Below are 23390 nucleotides of genomic sequence, written 5' to 3' on the forward strand. Positions count from 1 at the left end.
TATGCATTTCATTTTACTTTATTAAAGAAAACTAGGGTATAATCTGGCCAACATGAACAGTGCTGGTAAAGTTTATATAAAAAAGAGTGTGATTTGAGGCTTTCTTTTAGGAGGTTTTAAAATATGTACTTTAAAATTTTTCAATATAATTTTATTGATATAATTATTATTTCTTAAAATTTCACACTGGCACATTTATTAGTGCCATCTCCTAGAATGGACCTTGTGTTCAATTATGGAAATGAGTTTTGTTGACTGCACATAGGTTAAATACCAAGCCATGAATGGAACATTACATTTGTTAAATTATATTTTAAAATTATTTTTTTAATTTGCTTTAAAAAAAGGAAAAAATACTTTACTTTGTATAATTTGAAAAAGGACTCAAGCACTCAAGTCTCTTTTCTGTTTGTAACACATTACTGTAACCTGTTCCCTACATTTGAAAACATGTGGCTTTATAGTTATTTTAAATTCCGTTGAAAGTAATGGAAGATTTGAATGTAATATTTATATAAAGTCATTTTTATATCAATTTAAAATGTGGAAATTAGTGTTTAAAAGTTTATCAAACCTATTTTTACTCAGCTCTCAAATCATACACTTTATAATTATATAATCAGATTATATAAAGCTGGTTCAAATTTTGATCAAATTAGAATTTAAAAAAGACAAGCTAACAGAAAAAAGTCTTGATTAGTCATAAATTAATATGAATGCTTTAAAAAAATTAGATTGCCCAACTGTGTTTTTCTTTTAGTTGGGTTTATAGACTGCTAAGTGTGGTTTGTTTAAAAAAAGGAAAAATATTACAGACTCTGAAGTTTTATCTGTCCTACTCATTAGAGGTTTCTTGTCTAATATGGTACCTCTCGCCTTTTCAAGTGGTTCTTAAAGTCCGTCAGAACATTATTTTCAGTAAATTCTTTTTGTTTCAAAAGAACAGTGAAGCGAAAGGTTGTTATTTAAATGAGGGTATTGGTACTATAGTAGAACTTCAGATATTTTTCTTGTATGTGTTAACTTATGTACCATTAGCCTTGTGTATCAATCTTTCCCCTTAGCTGTACAGTGCAGTTTGCTGCTTTCCTAGTTGAGGGCCGGAAAACATTAAACATGGCAAATTTATCAGCTCTGCTCACTGTTCATGTGTTGCCAGACATTTCTAACAGATACTGTGGATTTAATTGTGAACGTTTTAGTAATGAAATTGGTGAGATGACCTGGTTTCACTTTATATCCACTGGGTTCTAAAATGTCCCTGAATATCTTTTCTGGAATTTAAAGTTTAAACTAATTTAAAATTTATATAAGACAATGAAATATGAAAAAAGAGTTTTTAATGAAATATTTCACTTTAAGTCCACAGGTAGATATTGACTAACTGATTTCTTTTGTATCTTTTGAGGTTGTTTTTTAAAGCTATGTTGAATCTGAATAGAACTAAAAGTCTGTTTCTTCTGTGCTTTTAAACATGAGTTGACAGTAGATCCAGTTCCTTTTAAAAGCTGAAAAAATGTTAATTAGGATTTGGAAAAGAACAACATTGCCTTTTAAACAATATCAAACTGAATTTCAGAAGTTTTATATGTAAATATTGAAAGTTCTTGAATTTGGGTCACTAATGGAATGTTGATCTTTTCTTCCCCCTCTGTCCCTCTCTCCACATACTTGAGAAAATCCTTTCCAGATAAACTAGATTGAAAGAAAGCTATTAGTTGAAAAATCCTGAAAATAAGAGAATTAACCCAGGAAGTATTCTGAAGTAATACATTTTTATTAAATTGAGAAGTTATTAAGTTTTTAATGATGGTGAAGAGTAAGGACGTAACCTTGACAGTTTTCTTATATTCACACACAGAAAGTTTCTGTGATCTAAAACCAAGTCATTTGTAATTCTTAAAACATAAATTTAGTTTTAGTAACCAACGTAGTCTTATTCTAGGATTCTAATGTCTTATTGGTAGAATAAAGTCTTTGTCATATAACATTATAGATAAGAGAGTTTAAATTACAAAATAATTATTGTAGGGAGATTAATTTGTATATATTATTGAACTTGCCTTTTATATTTGACCTAATAATATCCTCAGTGACATAACTGTCAAAGAGAGAGATTTAGAGTAAATTACCAGTTACTCAGTATTTTCTGGCCAAAATACTAAATTTCTAGGGAAAGGCACATTAATTTAGACTTCTGTGAGTTTTATTTTTTAATCTATAGCATTTGCTGTTTAAGTATGAAATGCATAAAAATGATGACTCTTGATGTAGTTAATTCTTCAGAGTTTTGAAGGAGCCGGATTGGCTGCTATCAGTTATGAGGGCCTGGTGGGAACAGACTTCTAGTTCTGCCATAAAGGTTTGTGTTTTGCAAGTTTTAAATCAATTTTGAAATTTAGAGGCTGGGCGTGTAGGTGTTCATGTACATTCTTTATTATTTAATTATTAAAATGTGTTTCTCACATTCACCAAACTAGATATTTTTCCTTTACATATTACTGAAGGAATGAGTAAACATGGTGCTGCTAATCCACAATCCAGAATATTGGATAAAAGTGTCTTTCAAATCTTTTTTTGCCTCTACACTAGTTCCACTTTTACATGCTCCCAACAATAACATCTTTTATCCGGTAAGTCCCAGGGGTTGAGAGTGGGGGAAAGAGGACTTACTTTTCCTCCGTAAGTCCTCCCCTCTGCATGGGATCAGGTGTCAAAATTTGGGAGGTGTAGTGGAGAACCACCAGTCTGAAATTTGTACTTCTCACCATTTTTTTAAAGACCTCTGTTTTTGTCCCTCCAAAAAGGTAGTTAAGAGTTTGAAGTTCAATATGTGAATGAATAAAAGTTTTAGAAATGCAGACTTTATGAATATAGTATTATTGTAGATTCTTAGTAGTTAAGAGAGAGGCCATTTTTCTAATACAAAAAAAGTTATCCAAATGAATTGATGCTATTTTTTGGCAAAATTAATCAAGAAGAAATGTAAATTGTGAAAGTATTCTTTTGTGTGTGTGTGTGTGTGTGTGTGTGTGTGTGTGTGTGTGTGTGATTCCTATAGTATAAAGAACTAAAATTAAGTATTTAGGAGAAATAAATCAGTTACACCAGAATTTGGGGTTTTTGAAAAGAGATGTGGCAGGTATTTTTCTTAAATAACAGCTGTATTAGGATATAGTACATATACCAATTAAAAGTATTTTAATCTACTTATATGTTTATAGTTTTTATCCTTAGATTCACTTAATTTGTGTAAAATTCTTTGACAGAAGTTGACAATCAACTTTGATCATCTAGAGAAATTAAATTATTTTCTTGTTCTACACTTTATTTGTCTTCATTTTGGGATATAACATAAAATATGATTTTGCTAAGGTAACTGTTTCTTTAAAATTGTTTTATTTTAATTGAAAATGAATTAATCAAACCACACATTTTATAATTTAATTTATATATCTTAAGAATATCTAGTTAGTAATTCTTTTGTTATTTTCATAAAGTTATTATTTTACTTTTAATAATTATATATATGTACTCTTTTTACAAGTAATATATTCTCAGTGCACTAATAGTTTGTAGCAATTTTAACATGTGTAGGTATATACACTCATAAATCATGTACAATACAAATCTCTGTTGAATATTTCCACCAGTTGGATCACTGGAGATGTTTAGCATTTTAATTTAAATTAATAACTTAAATGGAGTGATCCATATAATAAACTTTCCTGTTAAAAGAGATTTATTACATGGTGCTTTGAATTCTATGACACAGCAATTAATAAATCTCAAATACCTAACAGATATTTTCTATACTGAAAGAACTTAATTGAGTGCTGTTTACACTGTAGGAGAACATGCTAAAGAACTAAATTAATGTTTGTAATCAAAGAACAGCTATGCTTTAATTCATTTCAGACATCTTAATCACCTAAATTAAAATTTTAGGAATTTCTAAAGTATCCATAACAGCAAAGCTGTACAAAATTGAGGTGAAAAAAAATATAAGTTGTCATTTTTTAGTTCTTACTGTGTGATAGGAATTATATCATGCAACTTGCATATTATCATATCTCAATCTTTCCAAGCACCTGCTCTTCTTATTGGGTTCTAAGTTCTTTTCTCTTTGCCATTGTTCTTTAGAGAATTTAACATTATGTTCTCTAACTTCAATTAAGGAAACACAAGATCCTGGAAGGCAGTGTGTAGGATATTGAGTTGAAAAAACTATACCCCTTCTCTGCAAGTTTCAGGATCTACAAAATGGGAATATGCTTTCTAGAAGAGTATTAATTTTTAATAGAAGTGATTCACCACAACAGGATTATATAGCCTTTTGAATTTATTATAATTTAGATTTTCGTGAATTAATTTGAGGAGTAAATTACCCTGTGATTTCTCTCCTGGGTTAATAGGTTAGTATATTTCAGAATTTTGGCCATTTATGTAGTATACTATTCCTAAAATTACATCCAAAGCCTATTGACAAGAAAGGTAATCCACCTATGTAACCTATGTATTGATGTGAGCTAAAATCTTAGTTATTCCATATGGCCATTTCTACTTTTTCTAGAAAACTGAACCATTTCCAGAAGAAAGTCAGATCCTAGTTACAAACATGTTGAAACTAGGTTTAAAAATTCTGTCTTTTTACTAAAATTACATAGTAAATCTAAATACATACATTTATACGTATGGAAATATCTATATATGTGTAAATTTATGCTAACATCTGACTTATTAGGATGAAAAGCATAAGCAAACTTAAGTCATAACAGTTAATTGAGAAACAGCTACCGATTCAGGAGACTATCCATATTATAAATTTTAATTAACAAAAAGTACATTTTCCCTTTTTATTATCAATTTTTAGCAATAACTTATAAAAATTGAGATTTATTCAGTCTCAGAATAAGCACATTTTTATACTACCTGGGTCTATTTTAAAACTTCACAGATTCTCAACTATTCAAAGGCAAGTGCATATATAAAATTGACACAATCTCTTATTTTTATGTGTTTTATACAATTTTACATTATTAATGAACAGAAGTGGGCTTATCTTTTATATCACAAATAATATTGATAATATCAGTAGAAAAAGTATTGTCATAACTTGGCGATTTTCAACTTTTTTCATCTCGTGCAGACATAAACTAATTACTAAAATTCTGCGGCACACCAAAAATATATTTTTGCCAATCTGACAAAACATAAGTATAATTTTCATTGATTTATAGAGAAATAATATTAATAGTAATTACCTACCCTTTTTTGCTCCAAAGTGACTTTTTAAAATATCAGGTGCCTATACTTGTGTATAAGGATTTCTGGTACCAAGAATTAACCAATCAGACACAGCCTTATTATGCAACATGACCAGTAAAATGCAACTCTATTATATGACCTATATATTTATGGTTGAAGACAAGACATTAATGGCTATTGTTGTGTTGGCTGTTGTCTTTTTTTTTTTTTTTTTTTTTTGCAATTTAAGGGAAAAGAGGTCAGTGCCTGACTAAATAGAAATCACATGTTTTAAAAATTCTTAGGGCACACCGGTTGAAAATCACTGCCATAACTAATTGTTTTGTAACAATTAGTTGTATAAATAATACTAATAAAGTTGTATAAATAACACCCCAGCTAGGACAGGAGTGAAAGGAATATATTAGGATAGGAAACAACAAAAAGTTTTTGTGACTTTTTTTCTCTTAAAATAAAATCATGCATAGTAAAATTGTTAGCATTTGTTAAATATGAACAGAGAGTACATTGGTGTTTAGTTTTAAATATTTCATAATTTAAAAAAACACCTGGTTTGATTAAGGTATTACATGTGTCCTTGTCAGAAAATAAAAAAATTAAAAAACAAACAAACAAAACACCTGGTGGCAGTTGATTAACATAGTCAAAATGGCCAGTGCTCTTTAAAAGTAACAAAGGTGTGGCATACCTAAAGTAGATACTTGATGACTTTTTCCCCCATAAGCCAAGTATATTTTCATTGGCAGTGTTCTTTAGCCCACTGACGTAAAATTCATTCTTCCCCTATCACTCCTTCATAACAAGGTATTGTCAATGAAATTAAATCAGAAAATGCGTGAGAAAGCACCACAACATGCCTGATCCATATGGCCACATTCTAGATTGAAAAAACAACAACACATACCCACATATTATAGTTTTACTTTTATTTGTGTTTTGAACATATGAAATAAAATTAGTGTGGGCAAAGATCTTATTTTTATAATACTAGAGGCCCGGTTCACAAAATTCGTGCAAGAGTAGGTCCCAAGACCTGGCTGGTGGTCAGGGCTGATCGGGGCCTTTCAGCTGCCGGCCAGGGCCTCCCTTACCCAGTTGCTGGCTGCTGGCCAGGGCCTTCCTTCATTCTGCGCCCACCCCCTGGTAGTCAGCACACGTCACAGCGAGCGATCGGTCTCCCTGTCAAACTCCTGTGGGGACAATTTGCATTTTAGGCTTTTATATGTAGAAGGTTTTCTTTAACCTTATTTTGCTTCTTTCTTTCCATTCTCACCCAGTCTGTTTTTTTACTTTATTTTGAAGTTTTGCATATCAGTCAAGATATAGCCACACACATGGACAGGGGATTTATTTTCTGACTTATTCTTTTACATTGACACTCTCTCAATGGGAACCTTTGTATGTAAAAGGAACATTGATAGAGGATGAGTCATAAAGAAAACAGTTCCCAAAAAGATGATTCTGTAAAGTTGACTAAGAGTCCTTCCTAGAATTCTTTTCCCACTTTTTTTTAATCAAATAATAAATTTGATCAGTTATCAAAACTTCTGGTAGAGCATTTTATGACACCTGTTTTTTTTGCCTACACTATTTTGTCGACAATTGGATCTAATTCACACTCACTGTAATCTAGACTCAGTTGTAAAACCTGATTGGTTAATAAAATTAGAAGATTTTAGTAATATAAATACTGTTTTCTTTTCCCTTTTTGGTCACCTAAAAAAAGAAATGTAAACACATTGAACTAGTGTTGGCAGGAATACCTTTATTATTTATAAACTTTTAAAATGCACTATATGATAAAACATTAAAATGATCTTCAAATAGTATCTCTCAGAACTTTTTCCAGTTTTTATTTGTTTAATGTAGTGATAATCTTTGTTTTGTCTTAAAATAACAATACCTTCCAAGTGGTACAAAGTTGTTCCTTTTTTTTAACTTGTACTTCCTAAGGTCTTTGACAATGTAATAAATTTAGTTATTAGCTAGAATAATTATTTATATAACTTGTATAAATATTGTGATTTATTCAGTTTCTGATTAAATAAGCACATTTCATATTACCTGCCTCTATGGAATAGCATTCTAAAACTGTTCAGAGATTCTTGATCATTCTGTTCAAAGATTCTTAATCATTCTTTTGTTTTTCAGTAATTTGAGGTAGAGGATTCTTTCTAGGCTTTAGTCTTTTCACCCAATGTTAACCAGTGATGTTACTTAAATCACTAGATGATAGAAAACATCTTTCTGTCCCAGTAGGAGGGAATTTAATTCTATAATGTGAACCTAATATATATTTTACATTGTGCTTAGCTACTTTGACAAAAGATATATTTAAAACATTGCTCTAAATGTCAGGACACTTAAAATATTTGTAAGCATTTTTCAGGAAAATGTCTTTAATAAATATTTTGTGAATATATTAATGATACTGACAACAATAATTATTTTAGGAGAATTCAGGTTAAAAATGGGAGAGTATTTCAAGTATTATGTCATATTAGAACCCTGACTGGCAGTTTGATGGACTGGGGAAGAAAAAAATGATCTCCAATAAATCAGTAACAAACTTTTCACCTTCAGCAATAGTGCTAATTATTTTTTTAAATATAGTTTCCAGATTCAGACATGTGATGCACAGAAGCATATCTAATTTAGAAGTGTAAATTGGTAACCTTTTTGAGGAGGAATGAGAAAGTATGTGGAAGTTGACCTGAGGGATGAAAAGATTCTTTTGCTGCTAAAATATAAATACTTATTGTTTGAGTGTATCCTCTAACACTCTTTAAGGGAATTTGGGTGAAGGTACAGAGTAAAAACACCTATGAGAGAACATTCTGGCTTATGGATTAGATTGCATTAGTAAACAGGAGAACAATTTGGTGAATATGAGTAAACAAAAATTCTGGGTAAGAAATTTCACCATTTGCATTTATTTGGATGTGAAAAAATTAATGTTTTTAAACATTTGTTTTAAAACATTGCTTATTGTAGCATGTAAGCTTATGTTGGGTGGAAAAAGTACAAATGGGAAATTGAAATGTTTTAAACATATAAATTAAATAATCGATCCTAAAATTTTTGGGTTTTTTTTGGGGGGGTTTTTGGTAAAGTAATCTGGATTGCTTATTTTATATGCTGGGATGCTAGTTGTTTTTTCTATTAATACACTTAACTTGCATTCTAGCTTCGCCATTCAGAGACAGGCATCGTGTGGTGGGTTGTGTGACAGTGTCTGTCAATAGTGAAGACAAATAGTGCCAGAGACACTTAACCCATCCAATCTCACCCAGGGTATAGGTCGGTTTTCAGACTTACTCATAAGTCTGTCTTTCTTTCTTCCTTCCTTTCTTCCTTCCTTCCTTTCTTTTTTTTTTTGTTTGTTGTTTTTTTTCTTCTAAATAGTGGATTGATACTGATTGAAACGAAAATATTTGGTAAAGTTTTAAACTTTACATTAATACTATAAGGAAAAGAAGAAAAGTAGAAAATGAAGGTTGGCATGTAAGGTGTTGACAAAGCAGGTTTGCAGCCACTTTGTGTGTCCTAGATTTTTCAATTCTTGGCAACATGAATGTTGGCCTTATATTTTTTCCTCTCAATATCTTCTTTTTTGATGTGAAAATATATCCTTGTTATCTGGTGACTTTCATCAAACAAGATAGATTTTAAATCTGAAGGTATTGTTACCAATAAGAAAAATGAAATACTTAAAAACAATAACTAAGGTTGAACAGTAAATGTTTTAGACCAGAAATTGTTTGTAAACATCCTGTGTTGTTTTTTATGATTATTTTCTGAGCAGTCAATAGTTTGCTCCTCCTCTGTTCCACTATTGATTCACTTAACACACTTGTAAATTTTATGGCTTTTGGTTTAATGGCTTTCTTAAGAAACTCGACTGATTTTTGCACTAATTTTGAAAAGCTATAAAATATATGTGCTTATTTAAATGCTAGGGAACACATTTTTATCTTGGGAGCTTAGTTAAATGTAAATTCTTTCATATATTTTAAATCTGTAAAAGATATTTGTTTCTTCTGAGGATTTTAAAGAATGTTTCTAATTTCAAAGCTTTCTAGAAAAAGTTTAGTTCCATATAAAATACCATTTATTTTTTATGATATTTTAAGCATTGAAATGATATGGTAATTAAAATAATTTCTAGTTCAACAAATCTAGAACCAGTAGTTCTTAATTTTAAAATATTGTTTAAAATTAATAAGCACCCTGTCAGTCACTGGTGACTGACACTATACTTTCCATCCCGAAGACAAAACAGGCTGGGCTCTTAGCATGTTAGGTAAGGAGTATATAAAATCTATGTGGGTTTCTATATGGGGTACTATTTAAAGATCCATTATCATCCTTGTAATCAAATTAATAGTGCTTGCAATCATCTGGGTTATCCATGCAGATATTATCTACCACTCTTTTTATCCCAATTACTTTGAATATTCATAGTAAACCTTAATTATTCCATCTTCTTAAAAGAAGCCATATATTCAACTTAAGTTGACCATCATTACTGGCATTTTACCTAGTAATTGGCTAATCAATAATATAATTATTGCCGAAACCGGTTTGGCTCAGTGGATAGAGCATCGGCCTGCGGACTGGAGGGTCCCAGGTTCGATTCCGGTCAAGGGCATGTACCTGGGTTGCGGGCACATCCCCAGTGGGAGATGTGCAGGAGGCAGCTGATCGATGTTTCTCTCTCATCGATGTTTCTGACTCTCTGTCTCTCTCCCTTCCTCTCTGTGAAAAATCAATAAAAAAAAAAAATAAAATAAAATAAAAAAAAATAATAATATAATTATTAAAACATGATAGCTGTGATGCTTTCCTTCATTTATAAATTTCTTAGTTAATCTATTCTTTTGAGATTATAAATTTACATTAGTAAATTGTAGATATAGTATATTGGTTTTCCCTTTAGTTTGCTGTGCTGTCTGTGGTCACAGGTAATACTGTGGAAAAATAAAATTCTTCTGGGTTCAAAGATAACTTTTTCATAAAAGAAAAATATGAATAAATATTTATTTACACATTAAGTGAAAGAATAAGTTTAAGAAAAAATTTAAGGAAAACTTCCATCTTTATGAAGGATTGGTAAGGGATTTAAAGAACAAATAAAAGTATAAAGTTATACATCAGAAATACATTATAACTACTCTGCTCATTGAAAAATAAAAGCAGTTACTAAAACGTTTTTATGTTGGAGTTTTTGTATTTTAAAATGTAGCAATTAAACAGTCTCTATATTTCTAATAGATAAAAATAGAGACTCAAAACCAAAAAAAAAAAGTGAGGAAAAGTAGTTAGCATATTTTGTTTATAAAAACTTGTAAATGAAAAAGAATATATAGATGAGGATTGCATTAGCATTTTTATTCTATAGAATGTCAATTAAGTTTCTTGATATCTATAATAATAAAAGCATAGTATGCTAATTAGACCAGATGGCCGAACAGAACAACTGTCTAGATGACCTTCTGGACAACCTTCCGGACAAAGCCGTTGCCGAGCCACTTGCATAAATTTTTAGCATTGGGCCTCTAGTATATATATATATGTTTTAATGTATTTTTATTGATTTTAGAGAGAGAGGAAGGGAGAGGGGAGAGAAACATCCATCAGCTGCCTCCTGAATGCCCCATACTGGGGATTGAGCGCACAACCCCAGAAATGTGCTCTGACTGGGAATCCAACTGGTGACCTTTTGGTGCATGGGACAACACTCAGCCACTGAGCCACATCAGCCAGGGCTGTTTCTTAATGCTATGGCTATTTCTTAATGCTATGGTGACCTTAAGTTACATTTATAATATTTCCAGGAGTGTTTTTTAGTGCTTTTCTGGGGATGCTGAGAAATGACAAACTAGAGTTTAGAAATCTAGTATGTTCTTGATATTATTTTTATCATTTATTTGTAATAGATAATATTAAGGATTTTTATTCTTAGTAAATTTATAGGTTAGTACACAAGTAGGTAATTTAGCTAATGTATAGTTTCAAGAAAGAAAGTTATTAGAGCACTCTTTATAGAAATAGCAAGTAGTTACCTCTGAACTCTTAAGTTTCTTCTAAACCAGTGGTTCTCAACCTGGCTGCACATTAGAATCACCTGGGAATCTTTCTAAAATCCTGATTTCTGGGCCTCATCCTCTGGAAATTCTGTTTCTTTGTTACTAATGTTGTGGCCCCACCCCATAACAAAGAAACAGAAGTTCCGGAGATGAGGCCCAGAAATCAGGATTTTAAAAAGATTCCCAGGTGATTCTAATATGAAACCAAGGTTGAGAACCACTGTTCTAAACCTTTCCCCACTATCAGATAATGCAATTATAGCAATATATATAGTCTAAGTAGTTTTAGTTAGTAAATCTTTTTTTAAATAAACCTGATGTGTCTATTGTGAACATATTGGTACATTTATTTGCCAATTTAACTTTACTATAACTCAGCACCCATATCAAATATTAGCTTCCCATAAATTAATAACAAATAACATGCAAGACACTATGTTAGGTACTGGGAGAGTCTAAGATAAATATATTGCCCATGCTCTCAAAGGGCTCATAGCTCTTATACTCCACCATCTAACTTGGCATTATTAATGCACTTTGATGATGTCTTGCTAACCAGAATATAGTATCTTTATGTGAAAGATTTTATACACCACTATAATCATCATCAGAGCAACAGTGATAATATGATAAAGAGTTTTATAGTTTTATTTGTTATAGTCTTAAAATAAGTAGAATTTTTATAATTTAGGGTCAAACTGAGGTAGGCTTTAAAAAGTAATGCTATCTATTTTTAAATTAAAGAATGCTTACTACTGTCTCCTGACAGAATTTATGTTTTCAGTTTTATATTTTTGTGCTAATGAATTTTTTTATTTAATAACTATTTCCAGGAAACTGCAGGTAAAATAAAAAAATTGTGCATTAGGTGTCTAAGAAAAATGTATTAATAATTTATTGAGAGTATGAAATCACAGTTTGGCATACCTGTCCCGGAACAGACATTTATGTATGATTATATCAATTTGGTTTTATAACCATGTTTGTTTTGATCAGATTTGCAAGATAAATTCATATAGCATACCAAAGAGCAATGGTGGGTTATATCTTGCAGATTAAACTTGCTTTTGAGTTCATAATTGTTTTTCACCTGTACTTTCCATCTGTCAAGGACAGGGATCCCTGCGATGGTCATATTCTGCATTCTCGTGTCCCTGGTACTTAGATTCAAAAAGTCTGGGTTGGGGAAAGCTCCTTATAGAAAGACAGATTCACAGCATTCACACTGCATGCTTTACGTGATCCACTGCAAATGTTGCATGCTGTATACTTGTATTTCTCTGAAAATGAAGAACATAGGCTCACACACACATAAAAATTTAGTTCCATTTTTGCCAATAGTTGGAACAGATAGAGGAATGTTAGACATAATACCTTTTCTATTTTTTCTAAAATGAATTCTGTTGTATTTTTCAAAAAAACTTGTTATTTAAACCCAAAGTGGCTACAAATCAGCTCCTAAACTGTCACTGACATTAGCATCTAGATTTTGTAGTTTTTACATATCTTTTAAAATATTTATTTACTAAGAAAAGATTGCATTAATGCATGATACAAAATTGATAAATTTTTTCTTTAAATTGGAATGCAGTTTAAAATGACTGAATTTTCCAATTTCAGCTACTGAATTTGACAAGGATACAAACTGGAAAATGGAACTGGTATCATCTAATTGCTTTAAGTTTTTTGATTTATGGTAGTTGGGAATAATCTCCGTGTGGCATTATGTAGATCACATTGTTAATGTTAATATTTATTACTATGCTGTTTAACCTTTAAAGTAATGAATATTATGACTGAATTCAGCTCTTTCAAATGATTTAAGTGTTTTTGTACATGTTTTCATTTTAAAAATAGATCTTTGGCAGGTGGCTTTTGATTATCTAAACATTGGCATTCTTACATTTCACTTGTTATATTATAATTGATATGAATGTTACAATTCCAATAACTGCATATCACAATTTTAAGTTTCATCATTCCATTTTAAAATAGTGGCATACGTGGCTATCGATAAAAATTAACTTTACATTTAAACATATCTTTAATTGTCTGCCATGTTACCTATTTTTTATTGTGTATACAATTATAAACCTTCCCACATATTATACAAGATGAAATGGTATTTGAAAGATTTTAGGACTGACAACATCCAACCCTAATATTATTAGTGTGCCTCTGAGGTTATGCTATTAAGGATTTTAAGTAGTATTATTTTCCAATGAGCTCTTCTGCCAGTTGCCACATATTTTGAAAAGATCTACTTAAATCTTTTTTGCTAAGCATAATAGATAAATGGTCTTATTTAAAAAAACCTTTTTTATAGGAACCAATTCTGGTGATCTCCAGAGATTTTTCTTGCTTAATTCTTTGTTGTTAGATTCTGGCCAATAAAACTTGCTATTACTCAGAGTATATTAGGAAATTCCTTTAATGGTTTTAAATCAAGTGGGCCCTTAAAGAGAGAGGAAATGGATAGTGGTAACCAGTTGCTGAGTGTAATCAAGTACTTTATATAAGAAATCCATCCAATAATCTGTCCTTACTCTGCTTTTCATTCCGCCATTTAAGACGGATTTATTTATTTTAGAGATTATGGTTTTGAACTACCACTTCCAACTTTTTAAGACCCTTCCCAGTGGTTAACTTACTTATCTCCTACAACCTGGCATGTTCCAAATCAAACCTTTTTCAGTTTTATTCTTCTAGATTATAGTGACAATAATCATAGTGACAGAGTGACGGTACCAGTTCCATTTTGCCTCCAATTGATTAAATATTTTTCTCTTTATTTTTTATTTTATAATTGATATCTGGAATAATCAGCAGCTCTTTTCTCATTTATTTTCTCATATTTTTATTCCAGGATTTGCCTCTGAAGCAGGGAGTGTCTGCATTAAAAATGACCTGTAGTTCTCTGCTTCATAGGTTAGAGACTTATTTTAATATTTTGTGGCTAAGCACAGTCCCACTTTTCAAATTCTGTAATAAATTATTTAATTGGCATTGAATGTGGACCACAAGCATATATTTTATATTGGGGTTTTCTTTATTATTTTAAATGATTAAAATTCAACTGAACATCCAGCTGAGGCAATAAAAGCTTTATTCTTGCTTTACAGCTTAAAACATTAAATTAGATTTTTTGAAAAATCAATTTAGCACAAGTAAAATAATTCTATTTGGGCATTTTTTAAAAAAATGCATTTCTTAGGCCTTCTATTACTTGAAACATTGATATTCTAAAGCTTAACCAAATTCCAACTATTCATTTTGGGGAAAAACAATCAGTTCACAAATCACATTTTCAATGGGACTGCTAGCCAGCATAGGTGAAAACATGTATAGTGTATTTACTCTTAAATTGTACACTGCAGATGCTTCTTCAGCTCCCTCCTCTTCCTCCATGGGCGGTGCTTGCAGCTCCTTTACCACCTCTTCCAGCCCTACCATTTATTCTACCTCAGTCACCGACAGCAAGGCTATGCAAGTGGAGAGCTGCTCCTCAGCCTTGGGGGTAAGTAACAGAGGGGTAAGTGAAAAGCAGTTAACCAGTAACACAGTCCAGCAGCATCCATCAACACCGAAGAGGCACACAGTCTTGTACATCTCACCACCACCTGAGGACTTGCTGGATAACAGTCGGATGTCCTGCCAGGATGAGGGGTGTGGATTGGAATCTGAGCAGAGCTGCAGTATGTGGATGGAGGATTCCCCCTCCAACTTCAGTAACATGAGCACCAGTTCCTACAATGATAATACTGAGGTACCTCGTAAATCACGAAAACGAAATCCAAAGCAGAGGCCGGGGGTCAAACGACGAGATTGTGAAGAATCTAATATGGATATATTTGATGCCGACAGTGCCAAAGCACCTCATTATGTGCTTTCTCAGCTTACCACGGACAACAAAGGCAACTCAAAAGCAGGAAATGGGTTGGTATTCACATTTTTTTTAAAGTTCTATCACCATTATGCAAAACAACAACAACAAAATCATTCCCCACTTTTCTTAATTGCTTAACTCAAGTATGCATCTGAAGCAAAGATAATAATTTTATCATTGAAATACCTGAAAATTTTAAGTTAAAATTACCAAGTTTCACTAGAGAAAAAATAAAATATCAAAAGATTTTAGCAATAGTTATCTTATTATGGATGTGATTAAGTAGTATAAAATAAAATAATGTTTTGAAATAACTTAAATTTCAAATAGATTTATATTTTAAAAGGATTTAAGGATATTTTTACTCATACAAATAACTAGCATGTAATGGCTCTAGCTGAAACAACTCAACATTCACAAAGGACTTGTTTTTCTTTTCACATTGTCTCCCCATATGATTCAATCTGTTTCCATTTTTGTGAGGGTTTTAGACTTTATTTTTCTTTTATTTCATAAAAATAAGAAAAAACTGATTGATGGCATGATTTTCATCATTTAGATTGATGTATTTATTTTAAGCTTTTTTGTATTACAGTGTGCTGATTTGGGATTTTTAATTTAACTTATTCCATCACCATTTATCCCCTCTGTGCCCTCTTCCACATCCACAATGCTGCCCACACCCCACCACCACAATCACAGTGTTGTCTATATCCATGAGTTCTCTTTCTCTTTTTTGCTCAATCTCTCCCCCCCCTTCCCGCGCAACATCCCCCTCCCACTAGAGCTATCTGGAATTTAATGAACAAATTGAACTACCAAGCAAAATAGAGACAGACTCATACATCGAGAGCAGGCAGACAGCTCTGATAAAAAATACATCATGAAATTTTTTTCTATGATTCTGGTTTATGTATTTGAAGGATGATAGAATGGAATCATAGTACATGTTTGAGTTTACATTGATTTCTGCCAGTTCACAACACTCTCTAAATATATTTCTGTAACTATATTACAGAATATTCACTGCTATATAGTACAGAATACTGACTTATTTTTAACTTTTAAATTCCTTTAGTACTTTTATTGTAATATTTAATTGCTAGACTTTTTCATTAGAGTTTCCTACAGTGTGTTCAACATAGTTCGATAAAAATTAACACATTGGATTTTGAGAGATGTTTTTTGGGGAAGCAGGGTATGGTCCTTTAGTTGCTCCAGGATCTATAATTTCAGATTGTCACAAAAGTGATGGAGAAGCTTTTGATTGAGTTACTACTTGATGACATCATTGATATCTTTTAAGTTAAAAATCTAATTGAGTAGTATCAGAGTGTTTTTAATGTATATTATACTTGTCCTTAAATATTCTCTCAGTATATTTTGAAAGTAATACTTACCATTTAAGCAATAGTTATTCTCTGCTACTTGCTTCTCTACTCTTATTTAAAACTTTTTGGTATGATGCAGTTAAGTGAAAAATGCACTTTAACTGTTTTTTATTTTTAGAAAGTCCAGATTAGGAAATTATTTAAAAGAAAACAAGTATACCTTTTCTTAAAATGTTGCCACTAGCAGATTCAAGAATTCTAGAACATATTTGTAGAACTATTACCTATGTAATAATGTTCTGAAAACATAGCACAGAACGAAAAGGCTCATGTACATCTATCATTAAATACAGATATGTGTTTATTTGGGTTTCAGTGGAGAGAGTTGTTTTTTAAGTTCCAGAAGAGAGATTTTTATTTTTATTTATTATAAATAAATGTTAAAGTTTCAAATGAAAACAAAAAAATTTTTGACTTGAAAGTTAGTCAACACACTTGGTTTGTAGTTGCTATTAAAGAGATAACTTAGAACAAGCATGTCAAACTCAAAGGCTAACATGGGCCAAATAAACAGGGTTTAAGTTTACGTGGGCCGCAAAAAAATAAAAGCTTCAGTTTTCATAGAAATGTAGGTTTATTTTGATAGAGACATGCTGAATACAAAGGGCTGAAATAAATGAGTAATCGTTAACATAAAATAATAGAACATTTTAATAAAAATTTATATTTTTTCTTGAATATTAACTTACCAGACACTGAATAATGCACAAATTAATAAGCATAACGCAAATAAACCTATTTTTCTTGTTCTCCAAAAGCGAAATGTTTCCTGTTGCATACACCAAACAAGTCAGTCCAAGACTAATGATGTGGCCATCGGCTGCTAAAATATTAGCTGCTAGTATTACTGGAGAGAAATGGTGCACCTGCGCATAAGGTGCGTAAGGGAAATGAATGCAACACGATTATAGTAATCAGTCATTAGCGAACATTGTAGTTCGTTATTAATAATTATGTATAACAGGTTATTGTAAAAATTAAGTTATGAAATTTTTATTAAAACGTTTCTTACATACCATTATATTGAATGGGCTGCAAAAATATTCATTGTGGGCCGCATGTGGCCTGAGGGCCACGAGTTTGACATGCTTGACTTAGAACATCCTTTAAGCTGCTAGAAGGGATACTGCCCCATTCATAAGTTGCTTATTAAAGCGAATTAGAACTTGTAAAAAGAAAAAATAAACATGAAAGATATGTTGGGCTATATTTTTTCTGCTTCTGCTTTTGTATGACAGATATATCTTAGAAATGATTTGAGGTTACTCAGGGAAAGTATAACAACATTTGTCAAGACAAAATCATGAAATAATTAATGAAACAGAAACTCATCAAGCAGGAGAAGAAATGTCCAGCTTCTTAGGTAGTGAAAAATATTTAACTCTGGTATATGGAAATGATGGCAGAAGTTTAAATTTTGAATTATTAAGAACTATATCAAGAAAAGGAAAAAACCATATGTAAATATAGAGAAAATTAGGCCTTTGAGGACAATTATTCTTCAAAAGAAAAATGTTAGGAACGTGAAACATATTTAGAAATGTTTTGAGAGATAGGTATAAAGCCTTAAATCTAATATTCCATAAACTTATAATTTATGTAATGCTAAATTACAGAAAATGTACTCTCAAATATGTTCTGTACCACAGTTTATTGATCTTTAAGATGGAAATAGCATTTTCATATGATTAAAATGTTATGTAAGTTATGCCGTGGCCGGTGTTGCCAAGTGGTTAGAAATGTCAGCCTGGCCACTAAAGGGTCTCGGTTGGTTTTGATGCCTATTCACAGACACATGCCTGGGTTGCAGGTTCGATCTCAACCTGGCCCTGGTCAGGAGGCGTGTGGGAGGCAACCGATCAGTATGTCTCTCCCATATCAATGTTTCTCTCTCTCTTTCTCCCTCTTTCTCCATCCCTCCCTTCCACTCTCTGTAAAAAAATCAATGGAAAAAATATCCTCAGATGAGGATTAACCAAAAAAGAATGGTTACATAATAGAGTTTATTAAGAAAACAAAACTATTTAAAAAAATATTACTCGGTATTTAACGATTCCTAGCCATATCATTCTTAAATCCTTCTACTAAATTTCCTAAAACTCAGTAGCCCTATATTTCTTCTAGGTAGTCCTAGAAATTAAGATATGATGTTATCTTGATGTGAAACCTTTTTTGGGCATTTTATAATGAAAATTATTTTTGTAACATAGACAACCAGAAGACTATGTAGAACAAAGGAATTAGAATGTCATTTTAAGACTTCTGAATATGCCAAGAGAGTGGATTTTATTTTCAGATGCCATTTAGAAGTAAAATTCATTCAATCAAACTGATACTTTCTTGTTTTTTCTTAAGCCATCTTGCCTTAAAAATTAGTAATTTGAATGACTAATAATTAGTTGATGTTTTCCATAGTTTTATGTCTAGAAATCTAAATATATATGTATTCTATTTTTACCTTTAAACCTAGGGATAGTTTTAAGGGCTTTTTAAAGTATCATTTCATAAATTGTTTAATTACATGTGCTATGTTTCTTTAAACCCTATTGGGTATACTTTGTCAACTCAACAGTCTTCATTCCAGTGTGAAATATTTTGTTTTACTGAAATAGTGAAACTCATTATCAACTATTCTCATAAATAGTAGCTTCACTAGCATAAGTGAATATAAAACCATATCTTGCCAAATTAGGTGATATGCTAAATTTTCTTTATATCAAACTAAAGTATGCCCTTTTCTGTTATAAAATTAATAGATGTTATTTGAAAACTGCAGAAATAGAAGAAAATAAATAACTTATAGTCTAGTTATTCAATACAACTATTAGAATTTTGCTGTATTTCCTTTTAGTCCCTTTCAATGCATATTTGGGAGATTTTTTTATATTAGATTCAGTAAGTAAATATTTTTACTATTAAAATGATTAAGAAACAGATTATCATTATAAAATTTTATAAGTAAGGGATTCCACATTACATTCAGAGCAAATGTTCGCATTGCAACTCAGAACGATGAAAAGAAAAATAGGATTTATTGCCCATTGTTCCAGCTTCAACTTAGTACTTTGTTCATAGGATTTATTCTTCCAGGGCCTTTTAAATGACTTACTCAGGTAATCTTTGACTTATTATGTCAAACTTACTGGCATGCCATGGCCACTTACTATTATAGAAGCTCCTTTTTTCCTCTGCATTCCTTTCCTTGTCTCTTTCTTCTTCCTATTTGTTTGTAAAAGTTATAAACAAACTTTTTTTTTTCAGCACCTACTCTTTAAGGAATTGTACAAGATTCAGGGAATATGAAAATGATTCAACACTACTTGTCCACAAAACTCTTCTTATCCAGTCAGTCTTATTACCTCCCTTTGTATCCCTTCTTTCCTTCATTCTTTTGTCCCTTTCTTAGTCATAGTTTGTACTCTGAATGGAACCAGGACTGGTTTTGTTATTGATAATTTGAGGCAACAACTTGGTTAGAGATGGAGGGGTAAACATTAGAGCCAGTTTACGGCTGCTTAACCACCATGGCTCCTCTATGTTTGAAGTCATAATATTCCTCCTGGGGCCTATTTGTTTTAGGAGGAAATTTTTTCCATAGTCATCTCTTGGCTTCTGTATTGTCAATGTGAGTATAAACTTAGGACTGAGAAGGTCCCATAGAAAGTATTATAGGCCCTGACTATTTTTAAAAGTGCATGGATAATTTCAACCTTTTACTTTTTAAAACGTATCTTTATTATTAAAAATATTACAAATGTCCCCCCTTTTCCCCCATTGACCCCCTTCACCTCAACCTATTTAAAAACTAACAATATTGTTTTTTATTTATTTTTATGACATATTTGCAGTGCTTCAGATTAAATGTGTCTACCTGAAGTCCTAACCACCATTTGAAATACTTTTCTTTGAATCTATATTCCACATAGAAAATGAATGATAACTTGTATGCATGCATATAAGCATAACCAGTGGACATAAGACATTGGGGGATAGGGGAGGCTAGGGGACTGTCTAGGGCGGGGGGACAAAATGGACACATATGTAATACCCTTTGTAATACTTTAAGCAATAAATTAAAAAAAAAAGAAAAAGAAAATGAATGATAAACAAAATAAACATTAGAAATACAATAAAAAAAATAAGTTAGCTCTGTCAGGTCTGCTCAGTGGTTAGAGCATTGGCCCTCACACCAAAAGGGGGTTTGATTCCTGGTCAACAGCACATACTTGGGTTGCAAGTTCGATCCCCAGCCCTATTAGGGGTGCATGTGGGAGGCAACCAGTCATGTGTGTCTCTCACAGCAATGTTTCTCTCCCTCCCTCTCTTTCTCCCTTTCCTCCCTTTCTCCTTCTTTCCTTTCCCTCCCTTCCTCCTCCTTTCCCTTTCCTCCCTCCCTCCCTCTCTCCCTTTCCTCCTTCCCTCCCTTCTACTCTCTCTAAAAATCAGTGGAAAAAATATCCTCAGGTGAAGATTAACAAAAATAATAATAAATAAAAATACATTAGATTGCTTATCAGTAAAGCCCAGATTATAAAGTTTTTATGCGCTAAGAGCTTTAATAATTTTATCACAAAAAATATGCTCTAAAAAATTATACTTCCGGGAAAGATTGTATAGAGTAAAGTTAATTTCCAATAAAAATTGAATCACTGATTTTTTAATTTATAATTTTCTCAGTTTGATATCCTGAGAAAGCTATCCAAAAGAATATTAAAGGTTTTCTTTAAGGCCCATTGTTTGCTTGTTTCTTTTTTGCTACCCCTACTTTTTTTTATTTGCTTTGCAAGTCTGATTAGAAAATAATGGTGTAGTTAATCTCATAGCTTTATATAACACTCACATATATATGTAATTTAAAAAATTTATTTTGACTGAAGTACAATGTGGAAGGTTATAAGTGACATTAGCTATATTCTTTCCTGTTATTCCTAGTTTATTGCATTCAATCTTCCTTCTTCCTACCATATATATATGCATTCTTTGTCTTGCCCTGTCCAAACTTTCTTTTATTTTTGCATCATTAATTAAATTTTATTATGAAATTTTAAAATATACTTTACTATGGAATGTATCTTCCCCTAGGCTATATTTTATTTTGTCATTAAGATAATCAGTTGTTTTTAAAGTTACTGCCTATTCTGTTTCCTCCTTTATCTTACATGACTTTTGTAAAAAAACAACAACACTTTTTGATGCTTTTTCCACGTTGTGCTTTGACTTCTCAGAACATTGGAAAACCAAAAAGGAACTGGAGTAAAAAAAAGCCCTATGTTGAGTGGACAGTATCCTGTTAAAAGTGAGGGAAAAGAGCTGAAGATACTTATACAACCTGAGACCCAGCATAGAGCTCGGTACTTGACTGAAGGTAGCCGTGGCTCAGTCAAGGATAGAACACAGCAAGGCTTTCCTACAGTAAAGGTACTTTTTTATTTAGCAATATATGAAGAATTTTCTCGAGTTTCATTTATTTTGTTTTTAACCAGCAAAAGCTGCCTGAAATAGAAGGATAGGCTTGTTAACTATATATAATAGAATTAAAGTAAAAGTCTGACTGAACCCTAAGATAAATATTGTTACTTTGATGTCATTTGAATTTTAGTTTAAATGGAAGGAAATGATAATGTGTTCTGATAAGAAAAATATCTGGAAATCATGAATTTTCTTCCTCTTATTTTTGATATTAGTAGCAACCATAATAGATTCTTCCAAAGCTTTATATTTAAGAAGAAATTTTAAAGTGAATTCAAATAAATATTTCAGAAATTATTATGAATTTAAAAAATAAGGGTTTTGAAATGGCTAGTGTAATCAGGACTATTCAACTCAGGAAAGGATCAGTTGATAGGTAACATAAGTCTTCAGTTTAAGAACTAGGATATCAACTGAGTCTTCATCTTTTCAGAACTTAGACTAATGACTAAAGGGGGCTCAAATTTTAGCACCTAGGCTACCTTGTTACAAAGAATATTTCTCTTTGAAGACAAACCAAAAAAATTGGGTAGGGGATGTTTAACGAGTGTTCTAACCCCCTGCAAAATACCAAACCAGTCAATGGTAGATTCTTGATAAATACAGTTTGTGTAAATGTGTTAGTTGAATAATATTTAGTTGGACTGCCTTTCGTTTTATACTTGAATGAAATAATGGTAGAAACTTGGCATCAGGAAACTTATGGTCGGTTAATAGTCACATGTACAATATCATTTCTGCTCCTCTACTACTCACTACATCAAGCATGTTGTCAAACTCAAAGGCTAATATGGGCCAAATAAACAAGGTTTAAGTTTATGTGGGCTGCAAAAAAACAAAAACTTCAATTTTCATAGAAACATAGGTTTATTTCGATAGAAACATGCTGAATACAATGGGCTGAAATAAATGAGTAATCGTTAACATAAAATAATAGGACATTTTAATAAAAAATAATGTTTTTTTAACTTTAACTTACCAGACACTGAATAACTGCACAAATTAATAAGCGTCACACAAATAAACCTATTTTTTTTTTTTTTTGTTCTCCGAAAGCGAAATGTTTCCTGTTGCACACACCAAACAAGTCAGTCCAAGACTAAGGACATGGCATTCGGCTGCTAAAATATTCACTGCTGGTATTAGTGGAGAGAAATGGTGCGCCTGTGCATAAGGCGCGTAAGGGAAATGAATGCAACACGAGTATAATAATCAGTCATTAGCGAACGTTGTAGTTCGTTATTAATAATTATATGTAACAGGTTATTGTAAAAATTGTTACAAAAT

The 23390-nt window shown here is 31.5% G+C and overlaps 1 protein-coding gene across 1 annotated transcript in view; it reads left to right on the top strand.

The window, feature by feature from the left end:
* The window catches only part of NFAT5 (nuclear factor of activated T cells 5), a 107466-nt gene that overhangs the window by 48505 nt on the left and 35571 nt on the right, over positions 1 to 23390 (top strand). Inside the window, exons 4-5 of the mRNA XM_081107770.1 lie at positions 14735 to 15293; positions 21860 to 22052. Coding sequence (XP_080963896.1) covers positions 14735 to 15293; positions 21860 to 22052 — 752 coding nt within the window. The remainder of the gene's footprint in view (positions 1 to 14734; positions 15294 to 21859; positions 22053 to 23390) is intronic.

The sequence above is a fragment of the Myotis nattereri genome (genome assembly GCF_964212035.1).
Source record: "Myotis nattereri genome assembly, chromosome: 15".
Taxonomy (NCBI): domain Eukaryota; kingdom Metazoa; phylum Chordata; class Mammalia; order Chiroptera; family Vespertilionidae; genus Myotis; species Myotis nattereri.